At 34.7% G+C, this 25,762-nt stretch overlaps 1 protein-coding gene across 1 annotated transcript in view; it reads left to right on the top strand.

Moving 5' to 3' along the window:
* Nucleotides 1-25,762, top strand: part of LOC118269840 (suppressor of lurcher protein 1) — a 436,792-nt gene that overhangs the window by 310,837 nt on the left and 100,193 nt on the right. The window contains exons 9-10 of the mRNA XM_050706782.1: nucleotides 4,916-5,038; nucleotides 6,825-6,896. Coding sequence (XP_050562739.1) covers nucleotides 4,916-5,038; nucleotides 6,825-6,896 — 195 coding nt within the window. The remainder of the gene's footprint in view (nucleotides 1-4,915; nucleotides 5,039-6,824; nucleotides 6,897-25,762) is intronic.

Genomic DNA, 25,762 nt, shown 5'->3' with positions numbered 1-25,762 from the left:
TAAATAATGTTGAACAACCGACGTTCTAGTAATATTCCGTCTGGAATAAAATTATCTTTTGACATTTAGTATTTGAATAGATTCACTGGGGAAGGAGTAGTTTTTACTTACGTTAATAAAAGTTTGTGATTCTATTTGATTCTACGTGTTTAATACGTCTTTTTACAAAAATGGGTTTGGTTTTTAAATAGGTGCTTCAAGTTATTGCTTAACTAGCTTTTACCCTCGACTTTCTTCGCGTGGAACAGTGATTCCTGGCAGAATTTGGGATATAGTTAGTAGTCTTGATTATAGTTGGTACGTGTTGATGTAAGTTTTACCGTAAATATAATTTAAGAATCATGTCAATCAAAAAATTCAATCCAATACGGTGTAATAAAGATACTCTTGATTGCCTAGTACATCGTGTAATTCATCCAATAATTAGAACGAGTCCCTTTCATCCTATTTCACATTAGTTTAGACAATACATCAGACAAGCAAAAAGGTTACCTGAAAATGACTAAAATAGACCAAGGTACCTGACAATAGAAGCTAGTTTAGTATGTATTGTAGTCACTATCGTATCGGCTGTCACCTAGCCTCTAGCTACTACGGCCGACAGCCCCTTTTTGAATGAATAATGCCACCTCAAAGTAGTGCCGATTTTAGAGATAGGGATGCTACGTGAAATATGTAGTAATGTATTGTATTTTTATTAAATCTTTTTATAGTAATAGAACCTATATAGCACGGATGGCGAACTATTGGCACGCGTGCTATAAAACAATATTTTAGGTAAGTCTTTGATCATAAAATTTGTCTTATGCCTGTCGTTATTTTCAGAACAAAACACACAAATGACTCAGTTCATCAGGCATCTGGTTAATGAACTACCAAATACATCTAATTATTATTTTGATAGCATTTCATGCAGCTCAAAAAACATTTCTTTAAATATGGCACATTGTTACGTAACGATTCGCTATCTCTATGCGACATTTAATACTGTTAATATTTTTATTAGAGACATACGACAGGTATTCGTTACAATGAAGGTAGGAGCTATATTATGTATAAAATGTTTGCCTCATAAATGCCTTATTAACCCCAACAAGCAACGTTAGAACCCTGCTAAGTACTTTTTGATTGATCACTCAAAGGTTTAAGCAGTAACTCTTACAACCCATGAATGAAAACTTTACTGAAAATATTCATAAATTTTCGTAGGTGACGAATACCTTACATTAGTTAACATAATACTTGATTTTTTTTTTTTATTCGGGAAAAATCGATATAATATATGTTTCCAAAGTTAAGACGGTTCAAAAGTCCCTAATATTAACAAGGATTAAATTGAAATAAATGCTTTGACTTTGACATATAATACTCAGCAAAGTATACAAAATCTAATCAATGTAATACCCACCACATTTGCCACATATCGCCTAACATAAACTGTGTTGAGGACTAATAACAAAAGATACTATTTAAAAACTGTCGCCGTCGCCGTCAAACTGTCTTAACAGTTTGTGAGTTTATGTATGTATTACGTTTTATTAAATAAATCATTGTAATAAAATATATGAAGAAACATACAAAACAGTCAGTAACAACAAGACACTCGATCCGAACTCCTCAGCACATCTCGTCTTCATATTCTTAGCAACCCTATCAGCTTACCCAACCCGCTACTACAGTACCGTGATTGCAAGACCATACCTAATATCAGCCTTTTAAATATTTAAACAACAGCTTCTATTTCTACAGACTAAATTCAAGATGTCCATTATGAATTTATTGTTACCTTTTCCATTATTTACCAAAATATATAATTAATCTTGTCTCTTGTCAGGTCTATTCAAAAGTTTTAATAGTAAATTATAGGTGTTAGAAGCTTAAAGTCGGCAGTTTGAGGGACAATGAGACTGAAGACCTGTGAACGTTGACATTTCAATTAAAATAGAGCTCTGTTTTGTGAAGAATCTAGTCTAGGTAGTCTGTGATAAATATGTACTTAACACAAATAACGTAGTTATACCTTAATGATTTTAATTTAGGAGATAGTTGATATCTAAAGGAATGCTAAGAGAGTATTTCTATTTACTTCTGAAGGTCCTTCTATGCCATATCCTCATAGTATGTTAAAGCCAACTTAATGTTACTAATTAGGATTATAGTAATAATTAGGATTATACAAACTTGACCCTAGTCAAGTGAGGGTTAGCTATGTTTGTTAATACTTAGTCATAATGAGTGTGGGAGAGTCATGCTTTGGCACGAATGGGCCCGCTCGACCGGAGTGATACCACGATCTCACAGAAAAACGACGTGGAAACAACGCTTGTGTTGTGTTTCAATGTTTGCTCAATTACCCCCCTTCCCAATCTCCGATTCGGTGTTTCAAGTGTCCATGGGCCGTGACGACTGCTTACCATCAGGTGATCTGTCAGCTCGTTTACTGGCTTATTCGATAAAAAAATCTTATTATAACTCAAACCTTCAGAAGTATGTACATATTTATGTATTACAAATAGGTACCTATGCAATTATTTGTTTAAATAATTAGTTCGTACACGGATTTGCTAATAAGTAAGTAAGTAAGAGATAAGCTATCGATACCGTTTGCGCTTGACATTAGCGGGCTGTAAACTGGACTCGAACCTTGAACCTTTATCTCTGCGTGTTAGTCATGCAGAGTCTTGACACTAATAGAATATCGCAAATACTTAAGGTGAAGAATATGATGTGATTTTCAATATTTATAATATTTTATGTTATTATAGGCTCCCCAATATTGACCGAAATACGATTATATTTTTGGCTTTTCAAAATTAGTAAGTAGTAGCACAGAGTAAGGTATATGACAATACCCTTATCGCCTATTATGACGTGTGGTGCTTTTTCTACAATAGATCAATCATTGGCGCACAAGCTAAGCTATGTTTTTTATATGAAAAGATGCGTGCTACGGATGTGTGTTATGGTTGGCTTACCAGCTATCGATAAATCGCATACTCAGCTGCTCATCTTCCTCGCATAGCTACATAGCTTAGTATCAATGGAAACGGTCACATACTTTCACAATTTAGCTATTACATGTTCGTAGCATAGCTACAAATAACATCTCTGGTGACAAAACCACCCTTACATGGTGCTCATGCCAAAAATTTCAACTCTGCCAACTTTTTGTCATTCATACAATACACATACATTAATTAAATACATAACGCATACTAAACTTAAACTAGGTAACCTTAACTCTTAACTCACTATTTCTATCTTAAGCACCTTTGATCTCTATACATTAGATAGCCACAGGCCACAACGGACAATTAATACTAGACCTACCTACTCAACTATAAAGATACTAATCCGATACCCATACATATACCTTTCATTAGGCTTTATATACCAATATTACATCACCAAAAGTCACCAACAATGAGGATCTTTCAATCCCTAGTGCGCTCATCTTTTCAATACCAACCCTCTTCAAAAACCCTTAGTGACAATAGAAGAGCCGAGATGTTATTCAGAACATGTTACCTACACATGTTTCCGTCCAATATAACATAACAAAATATCTATATGATATGTATAACAGGGAAGTGACGTGTTCTAAGAGAATTTCGTCTCACAATTTTCGAGTGTAGTAGGTACAGTTAGCAAAGGTATTTGGTATACAGGTAAGGGAATCACACTAATATTATAAATGTGAAAGTTTGCTTGTTTGGATGTTTGTGTGTCAATCGCGCTGAAACTACTGAACGATGTGAGCCAATGAGCTGAGTTGGGTAATATGATACGAAGTAAGTGAAACCGTAATTATTATCTTTTGTAACTGTTGGTAGTAAAAGCATTAACTGCCGAAAGAAAACTGTTGAAAGCAAAACCTCCGCTAAGCGGCGACGTGGCGGTTAACTTATTAACAAACTAACTGGTTACTGTCTCTGGACTGAATCAATCTATATTTTCTTACCTGCATACCAAATACCTTGGCTGACTGTACAATCTGTACTAAACATATACAAACTCCTTTGACAGCAAAATTCGCGACGTTTCAAAAATCGGCATTGCCATTCTTTTGTTGTGAGGAAAGGAGATTTTGTTTTAAAGAAGATTTTGAATTTTACTGAACGGAGCTGGGATTTGCTGGGTGATAGATTTCCAGTTAAACTTTTCATGGCTCGGAACTCTAAACCGTTAATACATATTAGAGTGCACTATCGGAGATTCGTTAAACTTTAGCTTCAAAGTCGGTCACAGCTATGAGCTCTAAAATTGAAATTGGGGTCAATTTGGGTCTAATAACTTAGGGATTGGATTAAAGGGACCCATGATCATCCTCTAATCCAAGTTTAAAGCTTTTGCCTGATTTCTGTTTTGAATTCGATACTGTCATGCGGTTGCGGTTTCATTTTGTTAAGTAAATTGGGTTTTAGACTTGTTATCCTGATCTATTTAAACATCTGTAGATGATGTTGTACTTATACTGAGCATTAACAAAAAGCCTTTGGATTTGGGAAGCATAGCGCGTAAAACTGTAGGTCACATGACTCAGCAAGAAAATATTTATGTCTACGTCTAACTTCTTAGTAAGTAATCTATGCCCATGGATTCAGTAAAAAGTTATGCCTTCAATCAAAAATTGTAGAAAAGAAACGTGCTGTTTCTTTTCTACAATTTTTGTGTGGAATAAGCTGTTGTCGGCGGTATTTTCTAACCGATACGACATTCAAATCTTCAAGAAAATAGCGTTTTCCTTTTTAAAAGGCCGGCAATGCACCTGTGACTTCTCTGGTTTTGCGTACATGGGCGGCGCTAATCGCTTACCTTCAAGTGATCAGTCTGCTCATTTGCCTCCAATTCTACAAAATCAATATAGCCTATAGAAACACTCATACAATATTAATAAATTCCTTCAATGTTCCAGGCTACGAGGTGCTGTCGACGGGTCCGGCGCTGCTCATCCAGTTCACCGCCAACTCAGCCACACCAGGCCAGGGGTTCGCAGCCACATTTCTGTTCCAACCACCACCTGACTCAACTGCTGCTGGTTTGTATTATTACCTTACCTTGAAGTTTCCCAGTACTACCCTAGCCCTACTTAGCGTGGAAGTTATGGCAAAGCCTTTTATGTGGAGACAGTCCATTATAGTCAGGCAGTGGATTATAATGAGACAACTTATTATAATCCACTGTTGATGATGTCGACGATCCCTTTAAAATAGGATCTGTTCAAAATAAAAACTTTTTCAGTAGCTAAAATACATACCACCGTACTCGTTTAGTAGTTACTCAACCCAGTTAGCAATTGTTTTTGATACAAAATCATAACTGAGTGAGGCTGTAAAACATTTCTTGCTATCACCACACTTTCTGTCAGCTAAACTATTTCTATACATGGGTACTTATACGTAAGTTCTTTTCCGTGCGATAAAGAAACACACAAGTAGTTTAAATTGAGTTTACTGTACACACACACACATACCTATAAATGGAGGAGTCCACGCCATTGTACAGTAATGCGGTTCGGTTCCTGTGTTCACTAATGAAGGAGAAGTTCAAACTACATTGGTTAGTATCGACCTCAAGTTACTCGCAACTCAATGCAAAGTTAGAGCCACAATTTGCCCAATTAATATTGATCTCTGCTCTGAAGTGTGTGTAGAGAATTTTGTATGGTGTTACTTTAGTCAATTCATTAGATGGTATTAAGGAAATAAATTTCTTATTTGAAAGAGGTTTCTGTACATAAATAATAATTAATACGAAAGAATTTCAAGCCAAACTTAACAAAAGCTAGCTAAAATTTGACAGAAAATTTTCATTAAAAACGCCATCTATTAAAAATGACTTAAACAATTTTTGTAATGTACAAAAGTGTACATCTTTCTTTAATGTAACTAAAATGTTTTAGTAACAAAATGGCGGCTATTAAAACAGTAAAAAATGTAGTGAATTTGTAACGAGGGACTCGTAAATGCGTCGGCTGCAGTTAAATTTGCGAGTGCCAACATGGTAGGTACTATGAATAGAAATGTTGGCGGTTGTCCAGCCGACCTCTTGGTACCGCTTATTTAGATTGGAATCGCAAGTCTCACCTGACACTCTTGCATAAGATGCAAATTCCCAATAAAGTTTGGTTGAAAATGTTTTAGGAATTACTCAGACAGAATTTTGAGAGATTTAAGTTCTATACATGTCTTGATACAGAAGACCCTTATGAATTTAATGTTTATTAATTTTGAGAGAGTTTCTCTGTAACTGTAACTCATAATAATCAGTTATTCCGTGATCATGGCGCTTGCAACAGTGCCGAAATATCGGAAACTCATCAAAATTAATAAACATGGTAAATATCCCGTCATAAGTTCTAATAATAACCCTTTTATTTTCTCTGTAAATACTTGACTATTATACATTTTGAAATAAGACATAGTATTTAATAATATCTTAAATAGAAATTGGACATGTACGTTAATAGGGAGGTCGTCTTAGGCTTTACTGTGAATATTGAGCATAACGGGTATAACAGTGTCAATAAATATGTAGCCATAAATATGTAATTAACCGTGATTAAAATAACTGTGATGCTGGTAGTCATATTATGTTAGGCACTATCATTATAATTTTAAACACCGCAGCTACCACTTGACTTCAACTAATTTAAAACAGCGCCATCTAGCGAAACATACTTACACTACGCAGTCTGGTAGCGTAGCAACTTTGAAACGTGACTCAATTTCATGCGATAGCAACGGAAGAGTTACTTTGTCCTTAAAACATAGATGGCGCTGTTTACAAATAAACTGAATTTTAAGTTAAACTATTTGTTTCAGATTCAGATCGACTACTTAAGTTGAGTTTTGGCAAAGCTTTCGAGTCTCTGGGGCCTGAAGTAAGCGCCACAAGTAAGTAGAACCTTCTTTAGTTATCATTTATTCAGTACTGTTCAATATTCTATAGGTAAGTGCGTGAAAACAGCGGACAGGTACTACGTAAAATAGGCTGCTTAATCTGTATATTTTTGAACTTTATGTTTAACAGGAGCTACAATTTATGCGGCGATTATTTATCGGATTGTAATAGAAAAAAATAAATGTTTTGACTACTAAGTGTACGAGAAGAGAGAAGAGAAATCATTACGTTTTTTAATTGTTATGAAATCATTTCTCGTTGTTCACAATAGGACCCTACTTACCGCTAAACAAATTATCGACACGCGATGTATTTAAACATGAACATGAACACCGTAATGCATCTTCAATTAAATAATACAAAAATTTTTAAGTTCTTTCCAGAGCTACGTTTAAACTCTTTCTCTTTTTTTAATTTTTATATAATCATAATATTTGCTTCGACGCTGAAAAGTGCCTTGCTGGTCTAACCCCGAATACTAAAACGCTACTCAATTTTATATTTAAATATCGTGCTATCTCTGTCATATTACAAAGAATTTATAGTGACGAAAATATTTTTTGAGGCGTTTGAGTATTTGAACATAATTATTGAAAAAAAGTAATGCTGACTTTTGACTTTTTTGTTTACTTTTCACATCCACAAACCATGAACACAAGTTACTTGGAGAATGCGTTTATTTAATAAAAGAGTTTTAATTTATTGAGTTGTTCCATAATCTTGATATAAGCACGAAGAACCTAAGTTATAAAACTTTGATGCATAAAGTTTGTCTGCATCTAATTTTAAAGCAGAGTCGAGTTCCTTTCTTGCCATAACAAGAGCAAAGAAAGAATGAAAGTTTTATTCTGACTTCTACAAACTTAAATACAAGATAAGATTTATCTTGTGTTGTGGAGTACTTAAAAACCTAGGTACAGATTAGCGATATATTAAAGAAAGGCCAAATTACAAATACCTTTATCGACGAGTATGCATGAAAAGATTGATAAAGCTAAAGGTTTCATATTTTTAACTCGAATAATAAATATTTGTGGTCGCAAGTATCATTACCAAACTCTTCCTTCTAAAGTTTTCAGGTATTTACTCCAAGTATTTGTGATTTTTGTGTTAAAAAAAAAAAAAAAGTATAACTTTTGTTTTTAGCTATTATCTAACTTAAACATAATTTCAACTTGTTCTTAACCTTCGTCGTGTCTATACTATACTATAAAATACGTGTTCAAACTCCCAACACCATTTAATAATAAGTACATAACGCAAGAGGCACAGTACTCCTCATTAAGAGGATCGCTAGACGCATCCCTTTGTTCAAACACCCGAAACTAATGAGGGTTTTCAGTTTTGCGCTCACCAGTTGGCGCCACTGAAGCGAATAGTCGTGTTAGTCCAATCGCTGTTGCTGTCAAAAGTTAATTTAGCAGTGGATTCATTTTAGGTAATAGTCTATTGAACTGAGGATTTTATAGTATGTACAAGTACGCTTCTTTGTCTAGCGATTTCGTTTTTCTTAACAATTTATTTTAAAAACTAGGTAAGTAGGTATGTTAAGGCCAGATATTCATATCTTAGGTCTTACTTAATGCCACTGTATAATGTACAATTGTAGGTACACCTATTGCCATATATCGGGCACAATTCCATATTCCGTGACTGTACCGTACTACTGAGAAATTGTCGAAAAGCTGAAAAATACCCAATAATACTTTGCCCGACACGGGAATCGAACCCGAGACCCCTCGTCTGACAGACCGCAATTACGACCACTCTACTAACAAGGCAGTCTCACGAATAGGTTACCTAAATACTTCCTCAAAACCAAATAATATCATACTTTGTGCTCTCATTATCCATGCAATATTAAAATTACACGTATAGGTAACTACATATCCTCCCGACATAAATTTGCAAAGGACTCAAAATTGCAATGCATCCCACAAACAGAATTATGACGTCACAACAAAGTAGGAATAACGAATGCACCTCTGTGCAAGTAACTGCGGTGTATAAAATATACAAGGAAGGTTTTAAATAAATAATCAGACGAGCTGCAGTGGCCAGTGTTACTCACACCGAGAATGGGCCAAGGATTTGTGGCACAACAGCCAGCTGAATGTTTTATAAGGTTTCTTTTAGGTTTTTGAAAAGAGTTCGCGCTTTGTGTTGCTTTGTGATTGACTGTAATGTTAAGAATGCATTGTGCAGTGTGGTTTATTAGTGTCCGTTCCGATTTGGGGTGTTGCTAAGTTGGTTAGGACATTGGAAATCGACTGCTTCGTCGGTTTAGTAATATTTTTAACTTAGGAGCGTAGCTAGAACCGCGTCTGCCGTATTCATTATCAATTATAGGCCCTCGCAGCGTAAACAGTAATTACAAAAGTCCAAATTTATTAATCAATTCCTTTTTTCATATTAATCAATTCCTTTTTTCATATTAATACATATTAATCAATTCCTTTTTTCACGTAAAGCATGCGTTCAAAAGTTGGCAGCAATTTTAGTAAAATTAACGTCATCATAAAGCCCCCAAAAGTGGGTCCGCTTTTATAACATCGGTAAGTCCCATCTTTGAGGCTTGAGAGACGGAGCGGGGCCCCACCAAGGCACGCTACGCCACTATTATAACTATCAAGTATGAGAATCCTGAAACTCAAAGTTTCTATTCGGGTATTGTAAGATAAATAAATAACTGCCGAACTGATTTATTAAACATCAGTTGACTTCATATTGCAGAAGCAAATGTCCTGATAGTATATTATATCCATTGCAAACACTTTACAATATAAAACTAAAGATACAGTCGATTATGTTTTAAAAGAAAATAAACCGAATCAAATATACATATTTATTATTTACCACTTGCTTTTATTTTGTCTTATCTTAAACATCCACTTGGAACTCTCAACGGAAAACAATAAATTTCTAAACGCTCCAATACTGAAACACTACTTAAGTGTAAGTTGCATTTAAGTTCGTATTACTCGCTTGCCTGAATTATTTTCCTGGAATTGTTTCGTATATAGGTAATACTATATTTTATGATATTGAGCGGTTGAAGATGATGTTTTTCTACCGTATTCAAATGGGTGTACTTAGTAGGACCTACTAAGTACTAATGACATTTAAAAGAAAATGGATAGTCTGGTTGATTTGTATCAAGCTTACTGACTACTCGGAGCTGCAAACTATCTAGCGGGCTCACTAGGCGCTCCGGTTCGAAAAGCAGGAGTAGAAACGGGGCGATTTTTAGACAGAAAGAGTCTGACACTCCCTTTCGCCTCCCGTAGGCGAGAGAAGTTATTGGATGATTATGATATGCGGTCTATTAAACATTTAATACTTCTACAATGTATAAAAAGTTACATAAAGACAGACGCCTAATTACTATGCATTCACAAACGTTTAACTGAAAAACTCACACAAATAGCTTCTTAGAAAACTATTACATTTAAACGAAAACCTTTTATTTCGTGATGTAAGTAACATTAGCCTTAAATAAATGAAAACAGTAGAAACCGTTCGCTTTGGGGAGTTGAGAACAGTAATCTGCGAATGGTTTTAAATATTACAATGAGCTTCGGAATAGCAGACAGGTGAGAATGCCGACACTAGAATTTGGATAATAGTTTTTTTAGGTCTTAATTTTGACTCTATAGGCTAGAAGAGGGATATTGAGTGTAATTTATAATTTATAACTAAGTTTAATCGAATAGGTAATGAAACTATTGTCGCTTAAATGGAGATATCTTCGTTTTTTCTTTAATCAGATTGTAGCTAGTGTTGTGTTATGTTGTAGGTCCTATCGTATTAACTACCAAAATTAGGTGAACTTGTAATTTCGAATATAATACTAGTTAATACACGCTGACAGTGACAGCTATCTATATCAAATCAATATATAATGTGGTCTACAATTTTAATACAATTATAGGTAGATCCAAAGTTCTTTTCTATCTACTTTTATAAAAGCTTACATACTTTTTTTTGCTTGACTCGAAAACGAAGAATTTTGCGTTAACTATTCCTCGTGGTTGTTTCCATTGGACCAACGAGACAGTCAGTTTTGTTAATTCGTTTCGTGTTTCATACATTTTTTATTTGATGTTAGGTGGGCGTCCAAAGAGATATGAATTTGATAGGAGTACTGCACCGACGCGACGCGACGGGCGCTATGCTATGTATATTTTATGTCCCAAAATTTTTCAAGTTTTATTTATTTTTACATTTTTTTTACGATCGGTGCATATACTTGTAGCAACCCTTTAGTGACATAGGATTATAAACTTTCCATTCAAATCTGATTTTTTCAACAATACATTTAAAAGCCAGTAGAGTTTCATTGAAGTAGGCCTTTTGCTACTGGGAAACATCATTGATAAAATTGCACTGATTCTATCCAAACCGTCAATGTGTGGAACTGATATTGGCATTGAACAAAATATGATTCCAAATCTTATAAATATCAATGTCAATTATAAAAGTTAATGTAAGAGACATTGTCATATCTATTCACTCGTTTAAAATAATACAGTTTAAATTCTAGATATTTGGTTAAGGCTTAGCAGAAACACATTTCCTAAGAAAAATAGAACAGACCGACTCTGTATTTAAATTAGTGCTGTCATAATAGAATTCAAATGTCGCTGGAAGTTGATACAAAATTTACAATTACACATAAGGAGCTATTTACATATAATACGTCTTACTCACTTTGTTGAGAAGTAATCAACAATGTGGTTAGAAGTTAAGCTAGTATACAATTTATACAAACTTAATAGTTCTACATTCGTTTTAGGCCCAAATCAAAGTTTTAGGCCAAGTTTCAACAACGAACCTAACCAAAAATAGCATTTAATATTCATCTGAAACAATCTAGGGCATCTAAGAATAGCGGGGTTTGGCCGAAAATCGGGCAGTAACTATACAATAGGTGGGTGTACCAAATTTTAGGTTTTCGGTATTACTAGATTCTTAATTAACTTGAACAAAAATTTTGGTTCATTATGTTTCGAACAATCTTGTGATCGAAATATGTAATAGTAGCGTCTCTCATAGACTTTCTCCGTTGTAGACTTTATCGGTACACTGTACACTCCTGTTACTGTTATACGACGAAAATCAACTAAATGGAAATCACCAGTTTTATATCTGACTAGTTTTATATCTGATATCGATAGCATCATAGCACTAACAAGTAAATTTTCCCGCGCTGAGAGTTCTAACGGGCATTGAATTAGGAGTTTGAATGCATACGTTGTTTTGTAAAAGAATCCGTTACAATAAACTTCTCAAATATTTAATTAAGTATTGAGTTTTTACTTAAAACTTATAGTCAATCTCTGTGCTTTCATATTAATTCATTTTACGATTTTTGCGTAACTTAGGAATGACATAAATTCTCAGAAACTTTAGTATTTATAATATTAGTAGGATTGTTAAAAGTCGAAATATGAACTATAATAGTCGAAAAAGTTGAAAACTTTTACCTACGTGCCGTACGAAGACATTAAAACTTTTCAAGGAAGCATTAAGACTATACGTTTAACTTGTTCTTTGTATAATAATAGACAACTTTATTTTAATTTTTACTAGTTTTTCTCGATAAACATAGGTAGGTTACTATCCAAAACTAAAACAATTTTCAATTTGTTTTACAAGTGCCTATTTAAGAAATGCTTTGACTTTTTACTAATCTTCTTCTTTGTAAGTACTGATTCGAATGTTAAAAAGACACTGTGTGTGTATGGATGATATAATGATTGTTAATGACGTCACCGTCTTCGAGAGAGAAATAAGCAAATAATTGGCAAACCAGCCAATTCCAGGTTTCAGCAAAAAAAAAACATTTAATATCGTATGGAACAAAAGATAGATATACATAGTTTTAAGTGTCTCCTGAAAAATTTGCTCATAAGGAGTTAGCTAATTTGCCAATTAAGGTATCGAAATACAAAAAATAAAAAGTTGAAAATATCTGTCTACCTAGTCTTCATTCCTAAAAAAGTTATGAATCTTCGTTCATTTATTTTTTTCATAGTATTCGTATTATCTACGCAGAAGATTGCTTTGATTTAATTTTTACGAACTAATTAAAGTTTCTTTTTCTGTTATTAGACGTCTTGGAAGGCGAGAAGAAATTTTATTCAGGAATGTTTTAGTTTATCAAGGATTTTATAATTGAGACTTCACGGTTGGTGTGGGGGCTGGGTAATTCGCTGCCGTGCCGTGGTTCGATTCCCGCACGGAGCAACTCTTTATGTCATCCACAAATTGTTGTTTCGGGTCTGGGTGTCATGTGTATGTGAACTTGTATGTTTGTAAACGCTCCCACGACACAGGAGAAAACCCTAGTATGGGGCAGGGTATATAAAACAAAAAATCTATGAATTTTAGAACAATAATATTACCTTTCAAAATACAATTAATGTTTATTATGTAAAACATTCAAATCAAAATATCACCACTAAATCGATTCTACTGCACAATCGAATAACAGTTGTTAGGATAACTTTTACAATACACCAAACATGTATGTCACAACACTACTCGACTCGGTTAGGCACAACGACCGATCTTTGTACATTTTATTTTTTTCTATTTACCATTTCGTACATAAAATCCTGGCCGTTTGTTTACGACTTTCGGATTTCAGTTTTACACGAAATGCTTTGCGAAACTAACTTTAACATTAGTATTTGGAATGGACGGGACATTGTAATTTACTGCCGCACTCAGAGACATTTAATTATTAGCTATTTAAACTATTCCTTAGTAAAGTAGTACAAGAACGATTTTGTATTTATATCTATAGAAGGACTGGGTTAAGTAACTATTAAATGACTCTGAGTACGGCGGTTAGACTCGTAAGTAAACGTAAGTAAACATAATATGGATAATAACGTTACATATAGATGCATTCGTAAATATTTTTAATGATGGCGCCTATTGCTAAGCAAAGTTACATATATTATATTTTGTGGAGAATGTAATAAAGCAATAGGTGAATAAGAAACGAAGGATCAAAAACACTCTTCTGCCCAAAAAAATTAAGTACATTTACATCAGATCATGCAGATTGCCCGATGGACAACAACAACTTATTACAACTTACTTTATTTTATAACATTAAAATTCCAATTCTACCACTAAGCTACAATGTCTCTTCTACCTCCAGAGGTTTCAAAGTCTAACATTTCTTCGCTCATAAGTTTAAAAAGGTTGTAATTCAAGAGAAAACATTTTAGTCGCTAAGAAAGTATTCCCAACTCCAACGACTGTAATTAAGTTACTGGAGAGTGTAAACAAGTATTTCTCAGTCCGTCTTTAAAGGGAAGTTAGTTTTAGTACTACATTTTATAAACTAGACTTGTAATTTATGGGTCAACTTAGTTATTGGAATTGGTTACGATTTCATTTAAAAACCAATCTAAGCTGATCCGGCAGTATTTGAGTAACATGTTCTTACTTGTAAAGCTCTATAATTACAAAGTCATAACATAAAACTGATTAACATGAGTTAGGATCAGTGGGATATAAGATAAAGATTTTACAAAAAAAAACTTTCAGTGTTCGACATGAAATAAGTTCATGTCAATAGCGACGACAGATGACAATTTTTTTTTTTATTGCCGTCTTGTTGATTATTTTAAAACATTAGACACGTATTTTTTTATTTGCTTACGGAAGCAAATACTTATTATATCGATTTGAAATATTGCGTGACGTCACTTCTAGGTGGTATGCCGTATTTGCGCCCACTCCTAAACTTTGTTTCGTTTAAGTATTGTTATCTTATATGACAAAATAAAAAATACGTGTTTTTTTTTCATTAGTTAGCTAACGGACTAAATAGATTTTTGTAGTTTTCCTACTCCGTCATCATTCGTATAGTTTACAAGGCTCAAAACTTCAACATCTCGTCTAGATATTGATGCCACTATAATCAGATAAATAAATGTGATGTTTTTAAATCACGATGATAAGGCACTTTTTATACCTAATCGTCAAACAAAGACCTATCGGTGCCCTTGAAGGTGGTTTCTAAGGTCTGATTTACGTACATAAATCTGACATCAGACGTGAAACAAATTTGTGTATTTAGGACATATAAATGTGCCCAAATATATGTTGGTGACGTGTGACCAGAGAGGTTAGGAAAAATCCAATTTTCTGTCACGTCCGTTCGGTAGAAGTTAAAGGAAAAATGTTGATAAAAATCCCATTTTTTTTCTTACCTATATATTTTTAGTACCAGGTTTTCTGTTGTTAGGTACCTAAATGCTTAGTTTTAGTGCTTTTACTTAGCTACTATCTCCATACATAACATAACATGAGTATTTTAAATTCACGTTTATTATTTCAATCATGAAGGGTGTTGGATAAATTTAGCTTTTAGCCTGTTATGACTTTAGTCTCATATTACCGCTTTAGGATAACTTATTAGTCATTCTGTGGTTTAAGACGCCCGTTTCTCATGTATGGGGGCGCGGGCTACCAACAGTAAGTACTAAAGTACTAAAGTGACTTTTTCCGAGTTATAATATGTACGACTAACGGTAAAGGAAAACATCGTAAGGCCTAGGCTAATAATGTCTAATAATAAGTTTGAAATTGCTACCCAAAACGCATAGCAAACGTGGTGTTTAATGCTGTTGATGATGATGTGATTGGCCATTCTTTAGGTACATCCTATTCATCCTAAACAAACAGGATTTAAACGCCAGTTGATCGGGTGTGCAAAGAAAAGTCAATGTATGAAGCAAGACTTGTAGCAATAGGCTCGCCTTAACTCTATCACAATCGGAAATATTCCCCATAGATGACCTATAGTAATACCATTCTTTTACCATATAAGTAGGTATACTTTTACGAGTAATTTTCTCTATTATAAATCGAATGTAAAGAAATCTCTAGCGACCAATACGAGCTGAAGTAGCCTACAAAACGTCAAGAATATATATTTATGTACTCGTTTAAATGCAATTTATGAGTATATCGCGTATAACAGCCATAAACGTATTAAATAAAAGTTATGGAAATCGCGAAAACTTTAAACGGACCTTGGGGTGTTCTTGTCACTGTAAGGGTGCTTCCACAAGAGATGTGCGATGCTACGTTGCTATGGATACGTTTGGCTTCCACCAATCATATTCATCTATACACATTGCTTAGTATTGGTAGAAACGGACTCATCTAAGCTATGTTTTCATGTGAAAAGATGCGTGCTATGGATGGCTACATAGCTTAGTCTCTGATACTAAGCTATGTAGCCATCCAGCTAAGCAATGGTTACATAGTTTCACAGCTTAGTTATTGTTTATTCGTAACACAGCACATCTTTGTTGGAAAAGCACCCTAACTCTTCGACTGACAGACTTAAAAAGGACATTAACATAAAACAATATATATAAGATGTTGTGTAGTAGTACCTAATAAAAATACACATTTAAAAAAACAATACCTTTCTAAGTACAAAAAAAAAACCAGTATAAAAAACTAGGCTATATTTACACCAAACTAGAAATACACAAATAAAACTATTCTATACTAAAACTAACCCATACGAAATGTTGCTCAACAGTGAACACATCAACTTTTTAAAACTCAACTCGGAGTAATTATAACCGGCCAGTTTGAACAGTTAACAACAATCATAACACCGCGTGGGCTTACATTTGTGTTGTTAACAAGCAAAAACTAAACGAGAACGAGTCAGACTTCAGGACGGAGGGTTTCGTACTTATATTATATTTATTGTGTTGACTGCCTCGTTGGTCGATTGGTCGCAAGAGTGACTGCCGGGCAAAGTATGGATTTTCGGTTTTACGTCAATTTCTCAGTGGTAGTACGGAGTCTGAAATTGTATACAGTACCCTTATTATGAGTTTGCTTTACGTTTAAAGTAATCGAAACGAGAGCGCGTTCAGAGCTCTGATTGGCCGGCTCGAATAAACCAACGAATCAGAGCGCCGAATGTTTCAATTACTTTAAAACGTAAAGCAAACTCGTAATAAGAGTACTGTATATAGCAATAGGCAGTCACACTTGCAACCACTCGACCAACGAGGCAATACATAATTATCCACATTTTAGTAGGGTTGTTATAACAGTAATAGAAATACAATCTTCTAGTTATTACAATTCACAAGATATATCCTGATGAAAGACAAGACAAAGAGACAAACATTCAACACAGCCTTAGTAATAGATTCCCGTTTTGACCATTTCACCACGATACCCTAAAAACTAACCACAGAGCAATCTCGTAGCTGGAACGTATGAAAGTTGTGTAGCGCTGTGTAAAGTCACGTACACATAGGGTAGTTCGTCCGACTAGCGCTTTGCTCTATTGAATGTGCTTGAATTGTCTGGCAGTGTCAACATTACTTATTATGGATAGACCGATTTTATTGTGTACGTAGGTGACTGTGTGTACTCACCCTGTGACTTCGTTCGTGAATTATGGAAGTAGTTTTTTTTATTTAATGGGCCAAGCCCACCCCAACTTCTCATACCGCTGCAACTCCGACAAGTCAGGATCTACAGTAGATACAACCATGAAAACACAACAACACTGAAGACCAGCGCGTCACAGCGATCCCACAACGAAATAAATCAGAAGATATTATGAGAGGAGAAGAAAAGAAGGAACTAGTTATAAAAAAAATGTTGCTGTTTTTCTTGTTTTATTATGGAAAATTCTGTCTCAATCGGTAACTTAGTACTTAACCCTAAACTGCGTGAGAAACCAACATACCGATAAAGCCAATAATACGTTAATGAAATTGTAGAATGTCATCGACAGTCAGCAGTGCAAAACATTCCAGTCGGTTATTTATTATCTTAAAACAAAGTAGATAACTAATTAAGTTTGTTTTTTATCACTACACAACGAAAGAGAAAATAACATATTGTAATAAATACATATTACATTAGATAAACAACATAGGATACTAAACAATACGTCAATTACATAAACCAACTAATTGAATTGCGAGAAATGTTTACTCTCAACCCCTAATTCCTTCTACATTTGCCTTTAGTTCCAAAATGAATTGAAATTACTTTCAAAAGTCAATAGTAATATTAGAAGTCAGCCGATACCTAACTTGGTTCTAGATAAAAACAACTTCTGTTCTTAATCACGAAGTTTTTATTTGCAGTGGTACAGTTGCCAAAATTGCCTAAAGCCATGCTTCTACACAGAGACGGACTAAGCCTAAAGAGCGCCCTAGGCAAGCAAGTCATAGGCGCCCCTAACTTTTATGGTGGCGCCGTTTTTTGCTACTCTAGGGACAGTTAATCACGCGCGTCCTGCGACGCACCTCTATGGCAAAATACTAACATCGACCTACACGAAAGCACTTTCATCTCCATCATATAGACGGTTGGCAGACCACAACTGTACACGGTTTTCACGAAACTGCCAGCCTCGTACAGCAAAACTGTGGAATGAGCTATCGTCAGCGGTGTTTCCGAACCAATACGACCTTCGAACCTTTAAAAAAAGGTCGTATCCTTTTTTAAGAGGCCGGCAACGCGCCTGTTTCTCCTTTGGTGTTGCGGGTGTTCAACTGTCCATGGGCAGCGCTGATGGCTTACCATCAAGTGACCCATCAGCTTATTTGCCTCCTATTCTATAAAAAATCTACATCTATAGCCTGGCGCCCTAAGCATTTACCTAGTTTACTTTAGGATAATACGACCCTGCTTCTACACCATACACATTTCTCGCCTATTTTTGTGGAATGTGGTAACATAAATTGTCGCGGACGCACGAGAATATTTTTGTTTACAACACCAGTTTTTCGCTTAACGGGTCTAGACATTTTTTGGGCGATGGTGCTGCAGCTAAATTTAAACTTTACGAAAGTATTTTTAGATTTATTTTGGATCTCGAATTTTCGATATTGCTAACGTCGCAAAAAACCTTATTAGTATAAATCCTATGCGCTTTAGTTGTTTGTTTGTTACTAGGAGCTAGACAAAAAATATACGTCGGTGAATATATTAGAAGGTAGGTATATTAATAAGACTAAATGTCTCGAAGAACATTCCAGAGAAGTAAATTACCCGTCAAGCAAAATTATATCAGTTACTTTTCATTAATTCAAATCAAACTTTCCCAATTGAACTTTTTGATAAATCAAATTAATTCGTTCATCAATTTCAATCTACAAATCCTGTTAATAAAGCCCAAACTACATAACTCTATTTGAACAAATATTACTATTTGAATAACCCCATCCTTTGTTCAAAATGTATTATTTGATGTTGAATTTATAATAGGCACTGGTGGTACTACCATCCATAGTGTGGAACGAACTCTATTTTCAGAATCAGATTCGATAACCACAAAACAAATACGGTAGTATTTCTGAACCAAGATTGAACTAACATGTCTACTATTAGTGCAAACAATGATTGCTTTTGTTTTCATACTGTTACTATTGACTGGTTAATGAAGTATCCAACTTTGAGCTTCAGTATATGACTTATAGTACCCACGCATTTTTTTTTTTAGGTGGTAAATCATCCATTCGCTTCTCCTGTTTTGGTCGAGGCGAGAGAGAGTGTCAAACTCTTACTGACTAAAAACTACCCCGTCTCTACTCCTGCTTTTCGAGCCGGAGCCCGGTAACTTGCTAGGCAGTCCGCAGTTCCGAGTCAACATCAGCCCTACTGTGCCCCATTTGTGGTGGTCTGACGGCTCTTTGAGTCTTACGCATGGGTCTGGTTCTGATCAGGCGGCGAGCTACCCTTGCCAATCGTGGAGTCCAGCAGTAGTGATGATGACAAACATGTAAATCTTCACAAACTTTCGCATTGATCTTATTAGTAAAATGTAGGTAGGATAGGATAGAACAAAATTTTGTCACCATTATAAAGCCCAACCAGAAAATATCTATTTTGCCAATTTCTTACACAATTTATTACAGATTATTATATTCTTACGTGATTTTCCTGTAACGGTATTTACACATCAATTGGAATCAACTAGGCATGATGTTCACACGAAATGTTGAGAATCAGTTCAAAATGGTCACCCATCTATAAGACGATCAGGAAGCGTGTCTTTGTCGTGCATACATTGCTTGGGCCATAAATCTCTTCATTACTTTGAAAATCAAACAGGTATGAATATCTAGCGGCAAAAAGGTAGTAGCTGTTGAGAGGGAAAATTGGTGGATACTGCACGGGTAGTGCGGTGGCTGGGCAACTGGTCGGGATTCCCACACGGAACAACTCTGTTGTTTCGGAACAACAATCATTGGATCACGACCCGACTCGGGTCAGGTTATGATGAGAATGTGAACTTGTTATGTTTGTAAACGCACGACTCAGGAGAAAATCCTAGTGTGGGGCAACGTTTTTAACACACTGACTCACTCATTCTTCTGACTTAACATGACACTTACAAAGATGTATACCTATATGTACCCAGGTATTGAGTGCTCCCTATGTCGAAATTTCGCAACTTCAGATACGATAAATTCGTCTGGTTGAACGCGTAAAATCTGTGAAACTAAGCAGTTTTATTACAAAAAAAAAAATATTTTTTACTCCAACAGCGTTCTTAAAAAACTAAAGAAAGGAATGTCTCAAGACAAAACTAGAGTATAAAGTACTAGTATAAAGAAACCACTATTCTTAGAAAAATAAAAGAAAAAAAATGTCAAGTTATTTCTTTTCTATTCTTTGTCGTATTTTTGTAAGGAAATTACTTTAGCGTACTATTTTAATTGGCTCGCTTTACCTCACAGGTAATTTTGAAGGAAAATAAATGTTTCGGGGAGTAAAAGACATTGATGTTTTTGTTTTTTTGATATAAAAATGTTTTCTTTAAGGAAATGACGCTCATATTTTTATTTAGTGGTCCTTGTACCTTTAGTATGAGTTGGCTTTTACGTTGAACGAAAACGAAACGAGAGCGCGTTCGGCGAAATTCAGTCAAAAGGAGGTTCTCAATTTGACCTGTATATATGTATGTTTGTGTGCGATTATCTCGCGTTTAGCTGAACTAATTTTGATGTGGTTTTCAGCATAGTATTTTTCAGACTTGGGAGATTTTAAGTATATTACCTGACATAAAAAAAATGAAGCTCGCACTTTATCATCTGAAGGTTCCCTCTAAAATCCCTCTAAAAGTTTTATTGTGTGTTTTTTTAATTTTAACTGGGCTCTCATACATTATGCGACTTGAGTTTTTGTAAATCATATAAATTAACTTACATTTCATAACTATTATACTTATAAACCAACCTATATCGGTACTAATTGCCCATCATTTTAATTCTTAAACGTTCTGGTTAAACTGTTAACAGTACGCAACAAATACATACAGACCAAAACAGCTGTTCCTTTGTAAACGAACTCTAACATAACAGCCATAATACACACACAGATTAATCAACCTTAAGCCTTAGGTTATAAGTATTAAAATAGCTTAAATATATCAGTTAACAAAGTTAGGCGATTCTAACATGAACACATGAGCATCGCTTGAAGGCAATTAGGTAAGCGAAAACAGAGGATTTAAACGAACTGCGGTTACCAGTGTTAAGGAAAATTCTAGAGAAATTAGTATTCATTCAAAGTGCATGGTTGTGTTACATGGTAAAAGCAATTTGAATGAACCATCAAAATATAAAAGTTCAATTACATTTTATCAAAGACTATGGGTATTGGTTCTCACTTTTCTTAATAGTGACTTACCATTTTTAAACGATTACAAAAAAGGGGTTCTCAGTTTAACCTGTATGTTTGTGAGCTATTATCTCACATTTGGGTAAACCGATTAATGCGGTTTCCAGCAACGTATTTTTCAGACTTAGAGGAATGTTAGGTACGTTTATTAAGACTTAAAAAAATGATCATTTAATATAATAATATGAAGACGGTTTCCTTTTTAAAAACCCAAAGTTTTTTTCGCAAACTACACTAATTCTTGGTTCACAATAATTATATATTTTGCATTCACTACCTAAACCTTTAATAAATAAAAGCAGTAATAAAATCATAGCACAAAACTTCTCTAAAACAAACAAACGTTTAAATAATATCTCCAATTACAAATCAAGTAACACTCTTCCAAAGAGAACTAAACTAGTTATTCTTAAGAAAAGTGTGAAAGAGTAATTAAGCGGAATACGTTGCAGTAATGGATTTCACAACGGTGCGCTGCGATGCTGGAAAATCCTTGTTTCTTGCACCCATATGCAATAAAGAACGTACTTCTTGCAAGATATTGAAAAAGTAATAACCGGGTTTCTTGTAAACGTTGTACGGAACCACAATATTAGGTATAGGGAAATGCTTTTGATTAATGTACGATGTTACTTGAGTAAAATTGTTGGAACAAGGATTCAGAATGTGTAGATAGCGCTTTTTGAACATATGTTTCGTACTTTTGTTGTATTAAGATAAATTAATTGCTTTTTCTGTTTTTTTGGTATAAGCCGGTAAACGAGCAGACAGATCAGCTGAAAGTAAACGAACGCTGCCCATGGACACCCGAAAACCTAGAAGCTTTACAAGCGCGTTGCCGGTTTTTAAGGTTAGGAATTTAAGGGTTCTTGGGGAATCGGGGATTGGAGACATCGAGAAGGAGGGGCGCTAATTGTGCCTCTGGTAACCTCACTCATACAACAAAACACAACGCAAGCGTTGTTTCACGTCGGTTTTCTGCGAAGCCGTCGAGTCAGCCCATTCGTGCCGTTTTGAGACAGACAACCTCATAGCGTCTTTTAAGGTTTCAGCTACATATTTTGAAATGTAAAAGTAAGTATCGCTTACCTAGCTTTGCTTCTACTCCAGACAGCCTCGTCTGAATAGACCTACTTTATAAAATTAGTCTGATACTTTCTAATAATAACAGTTCACATATTTTATTCTGTCCTGTGCCACGTTTATTTAGGCGATCCAATAGCCTGAATTTCATACTTTTTGAGGAATATTTTCATAAATAACTTCGCATAACATAAAATAAAGATGAGAGTTCTATTATGAGAGATCGCTGTTATTTCATGAAAATGAATTATACTTAGCTAATATTAAATTCCATAAACTATAACTTTGTATAGAGTAGTGTTGTACCGTTTACGCCATGTTACACTATTTTCAACAGACTGGGCAATAGTTGGCAAACCTCGAACCAGCGAACAACAGCCGAAACTCGAAGTTTAAAATTAAAACAGACCAGTTTTATTAAATAAGGTCAGATTGTAGGCAGCCCTAGCCGTGCAAACACGAGGAATCGTTGCTAACTTCACTTAGTTTGTTTACGAGCATATGCTTGGTTTGTTTAAAAGTATACAACTTTGAAGTAAAGTACGTACATGTTTGAACAGTTTATTTACAGCCAATGAATATAAATGGTTCGTATTATGAATTATGCTAGCTTCGTGTGAACCAGGGCTGGCGTTTGAGGGGGCGGCAAATCATAGTAATGTATGGGCGATAAATGACAGTACTGTAGTCAAGCTTGAAGGTCGCTAACATAATATATGGGGTGTATTTATTTTCCGGGGAACTAAGAGAATGGTTCGTATTTTTGCTAGTGGCAATACTATAAATTATTTGGCTGTGATTGTGGAGAGGATTAAGGCGTTACTTAACTGGAAAATTAACATATCTTGTAACTTTATTCGCTTATATTCTCTAAAAAGGATAATTTGTAGCTGTGAATTCCTGGAGTTTTATGCAACGTCATACCTTTTATCCCCGAAGGAGTAGGCAGAGATGCACGTTACGGCATCCTGTAGTTTTCTAAAATAATAGAGCAATAGGTACAAATCTGCCTAAACTAAGAGGGAATATAAGAACTGATTAAAAACTTTAGCTTACAGATAAATGATAGATATACTGTTATACTAGACCCTAGATAAAGTAAAACACAAATTGAAATTAACAGCATCATCCAAACATAACTAAAATAAACAAACAACAAATTAATCTATAACGAACAAAATTGCTATTGACATTATTTCATCTGGCATCTGAATAAAATTGTTAGCACGGAGAGATTGATTCAAACCAGCCAGCAGTTTACCTTCTGCCTATCAGTAATCCAGGTCAAACTGCAGTCGACAAGTTAAATAATTGAAATCACTTTGACCGGATATTGATAGGCGGTTTGTTTAAATTTTGTATAGAATGTCAGCCAGTATATTTATTAGTTCGAAAATTAATTAGCGGCTTCTGATATTAATGAGGTTGGCTCATGTAGGCATGCTTTCACGCATGTTGGTTTTTACACTAAACCAACAAGTTAATGTGTTATTTATTTTTGCATTGAATTTTAATGCGTGAAATTTTGTGACCCATGTTTTTTTTATACATACACGGTGTAACAAAAAGTGGGTATACATATCAATTGCACGGTTTTACAACAAACGATACGGGAAGGGTTTTTCAAACTCATGTTTTCATGGATAGACAGTTATGAACTTTTCCAATACATACGCACGAGCCGCCGCCACGCGAATCAAAATTAGGTAAAAAAGGTACTAGGCGATCAGATTTAGAGAAGAAAAGTTTCGTAATATTTACAGAAGAAAGAAATCAGGAACCATGCGACATTTGGTGCTAATTTTCATTAAACGTATTTTCAGCTGAAACTTCGTGTATAGATTCGATTCAACTTGTATTCATCAGGGCTTCTTGATGTATATTTTGTTACAGGTTGTATATATAAAATAATTTTATTTCCACGGACTCGAGTCCGTATACTTATCATACAATTAGTTGTAGTTTTACTGTCGATAATACTTATTACAAAGATATTATATGATACACTCACCACTAATTTTAGTATACAACTTTTCATTCACAATACATAATATCTTATTACATTACATACATTGTGACCCATGTAAACCAAGTGCTCTAGTAAGTTTGACTTTAATTTTTTTATCCGGAAAAATCACACTTTTATCCAGGTTGAGTAAATAAGAAATGTCAAGGATAGACCTGAATAGAACACAGCTGCCAAATAGTATTAAAACTAACGATGTTGAGGTCTCCAGAAATTCCATCTTTAATTTTTGTTGTACCCAAAAAAGTAAGGACACAAACCAGGTCAAGTTAATAAAGAAGAGAAAAGAACTAAGTGGTGCCAAAAATGACAAATAATGATGACAAAAATTGCAAATCATTCACCACGAAACTAGTCTTAACAATCCAAGTTTGAAGACACAAATTCTTGCTCAAACACAGTCACAGTCTTGCCCCCAGTATATGCTATAAATAAATGTAGTCCAAACCACATCTAGGTGAACGAATAAATAACCTTAACTTGGCATTCTCGACCCTCGCTCCTGCATTCCCCAGAACATAAGAGCTCTTATATTTTCTGCAATAAATTCAAACCTGTTGGACCACAGAGCTGGGTTCGTAAAAAACTGCATAGTAAGCTTTTCGCCGTCGGTTTTGCATTTTCCGTACACCAAATTCTTTTGCAAAAATAATGGGAGCAACGATTGCTCGACAGGATACAAATGCAAAGTCATAATTGGAATTTTTATGAAACAATACATTTTATTCACGGGGTTTTATTGAAGATAATGAATGTTTTAAAAGGAAATCGATTGATATCGAGGTGGATAAACAACGTTGAGCGAGCTCGTGACGTCACTTTGTTCTCCACTGATGATATTCAATGGTGGACCGTTCGTTGTGTTAGCGTTGCAAACTATGTTGCTTGCACAACTTTTACTTTAGTTTGGTACAGCACCTGTCGATGAAATAACATGAAAAAAATATCCAGTCAAAATCAATATCAAAATCATACTATTTGACAACCGTTTTGACTATTTTAAGTTACATAGTAAATTGGGATGGGATGCGCTAAATAAAGAAG

Source organism: Spodoptera frugiperda, chromosome 30 (assembly GCF_023101765.2).
Source record: "Spodoptera frugiperda isolate SF20-4 chromosome 30, AGI-APGP_CSIRO_Sfru_2.0, whole genome shotgun sequence".
In the NCBI taxonomy this organism is placed as follows: Eukaryota; Metazoa; Arthropoda; class Insecta; order Lepidoptera; family Noctuidae; genus Spodoptera; species Spodoptera frugiperda.
This window is presented reverse-complemented; position numbering and strand designations above follow the sequence as displayed.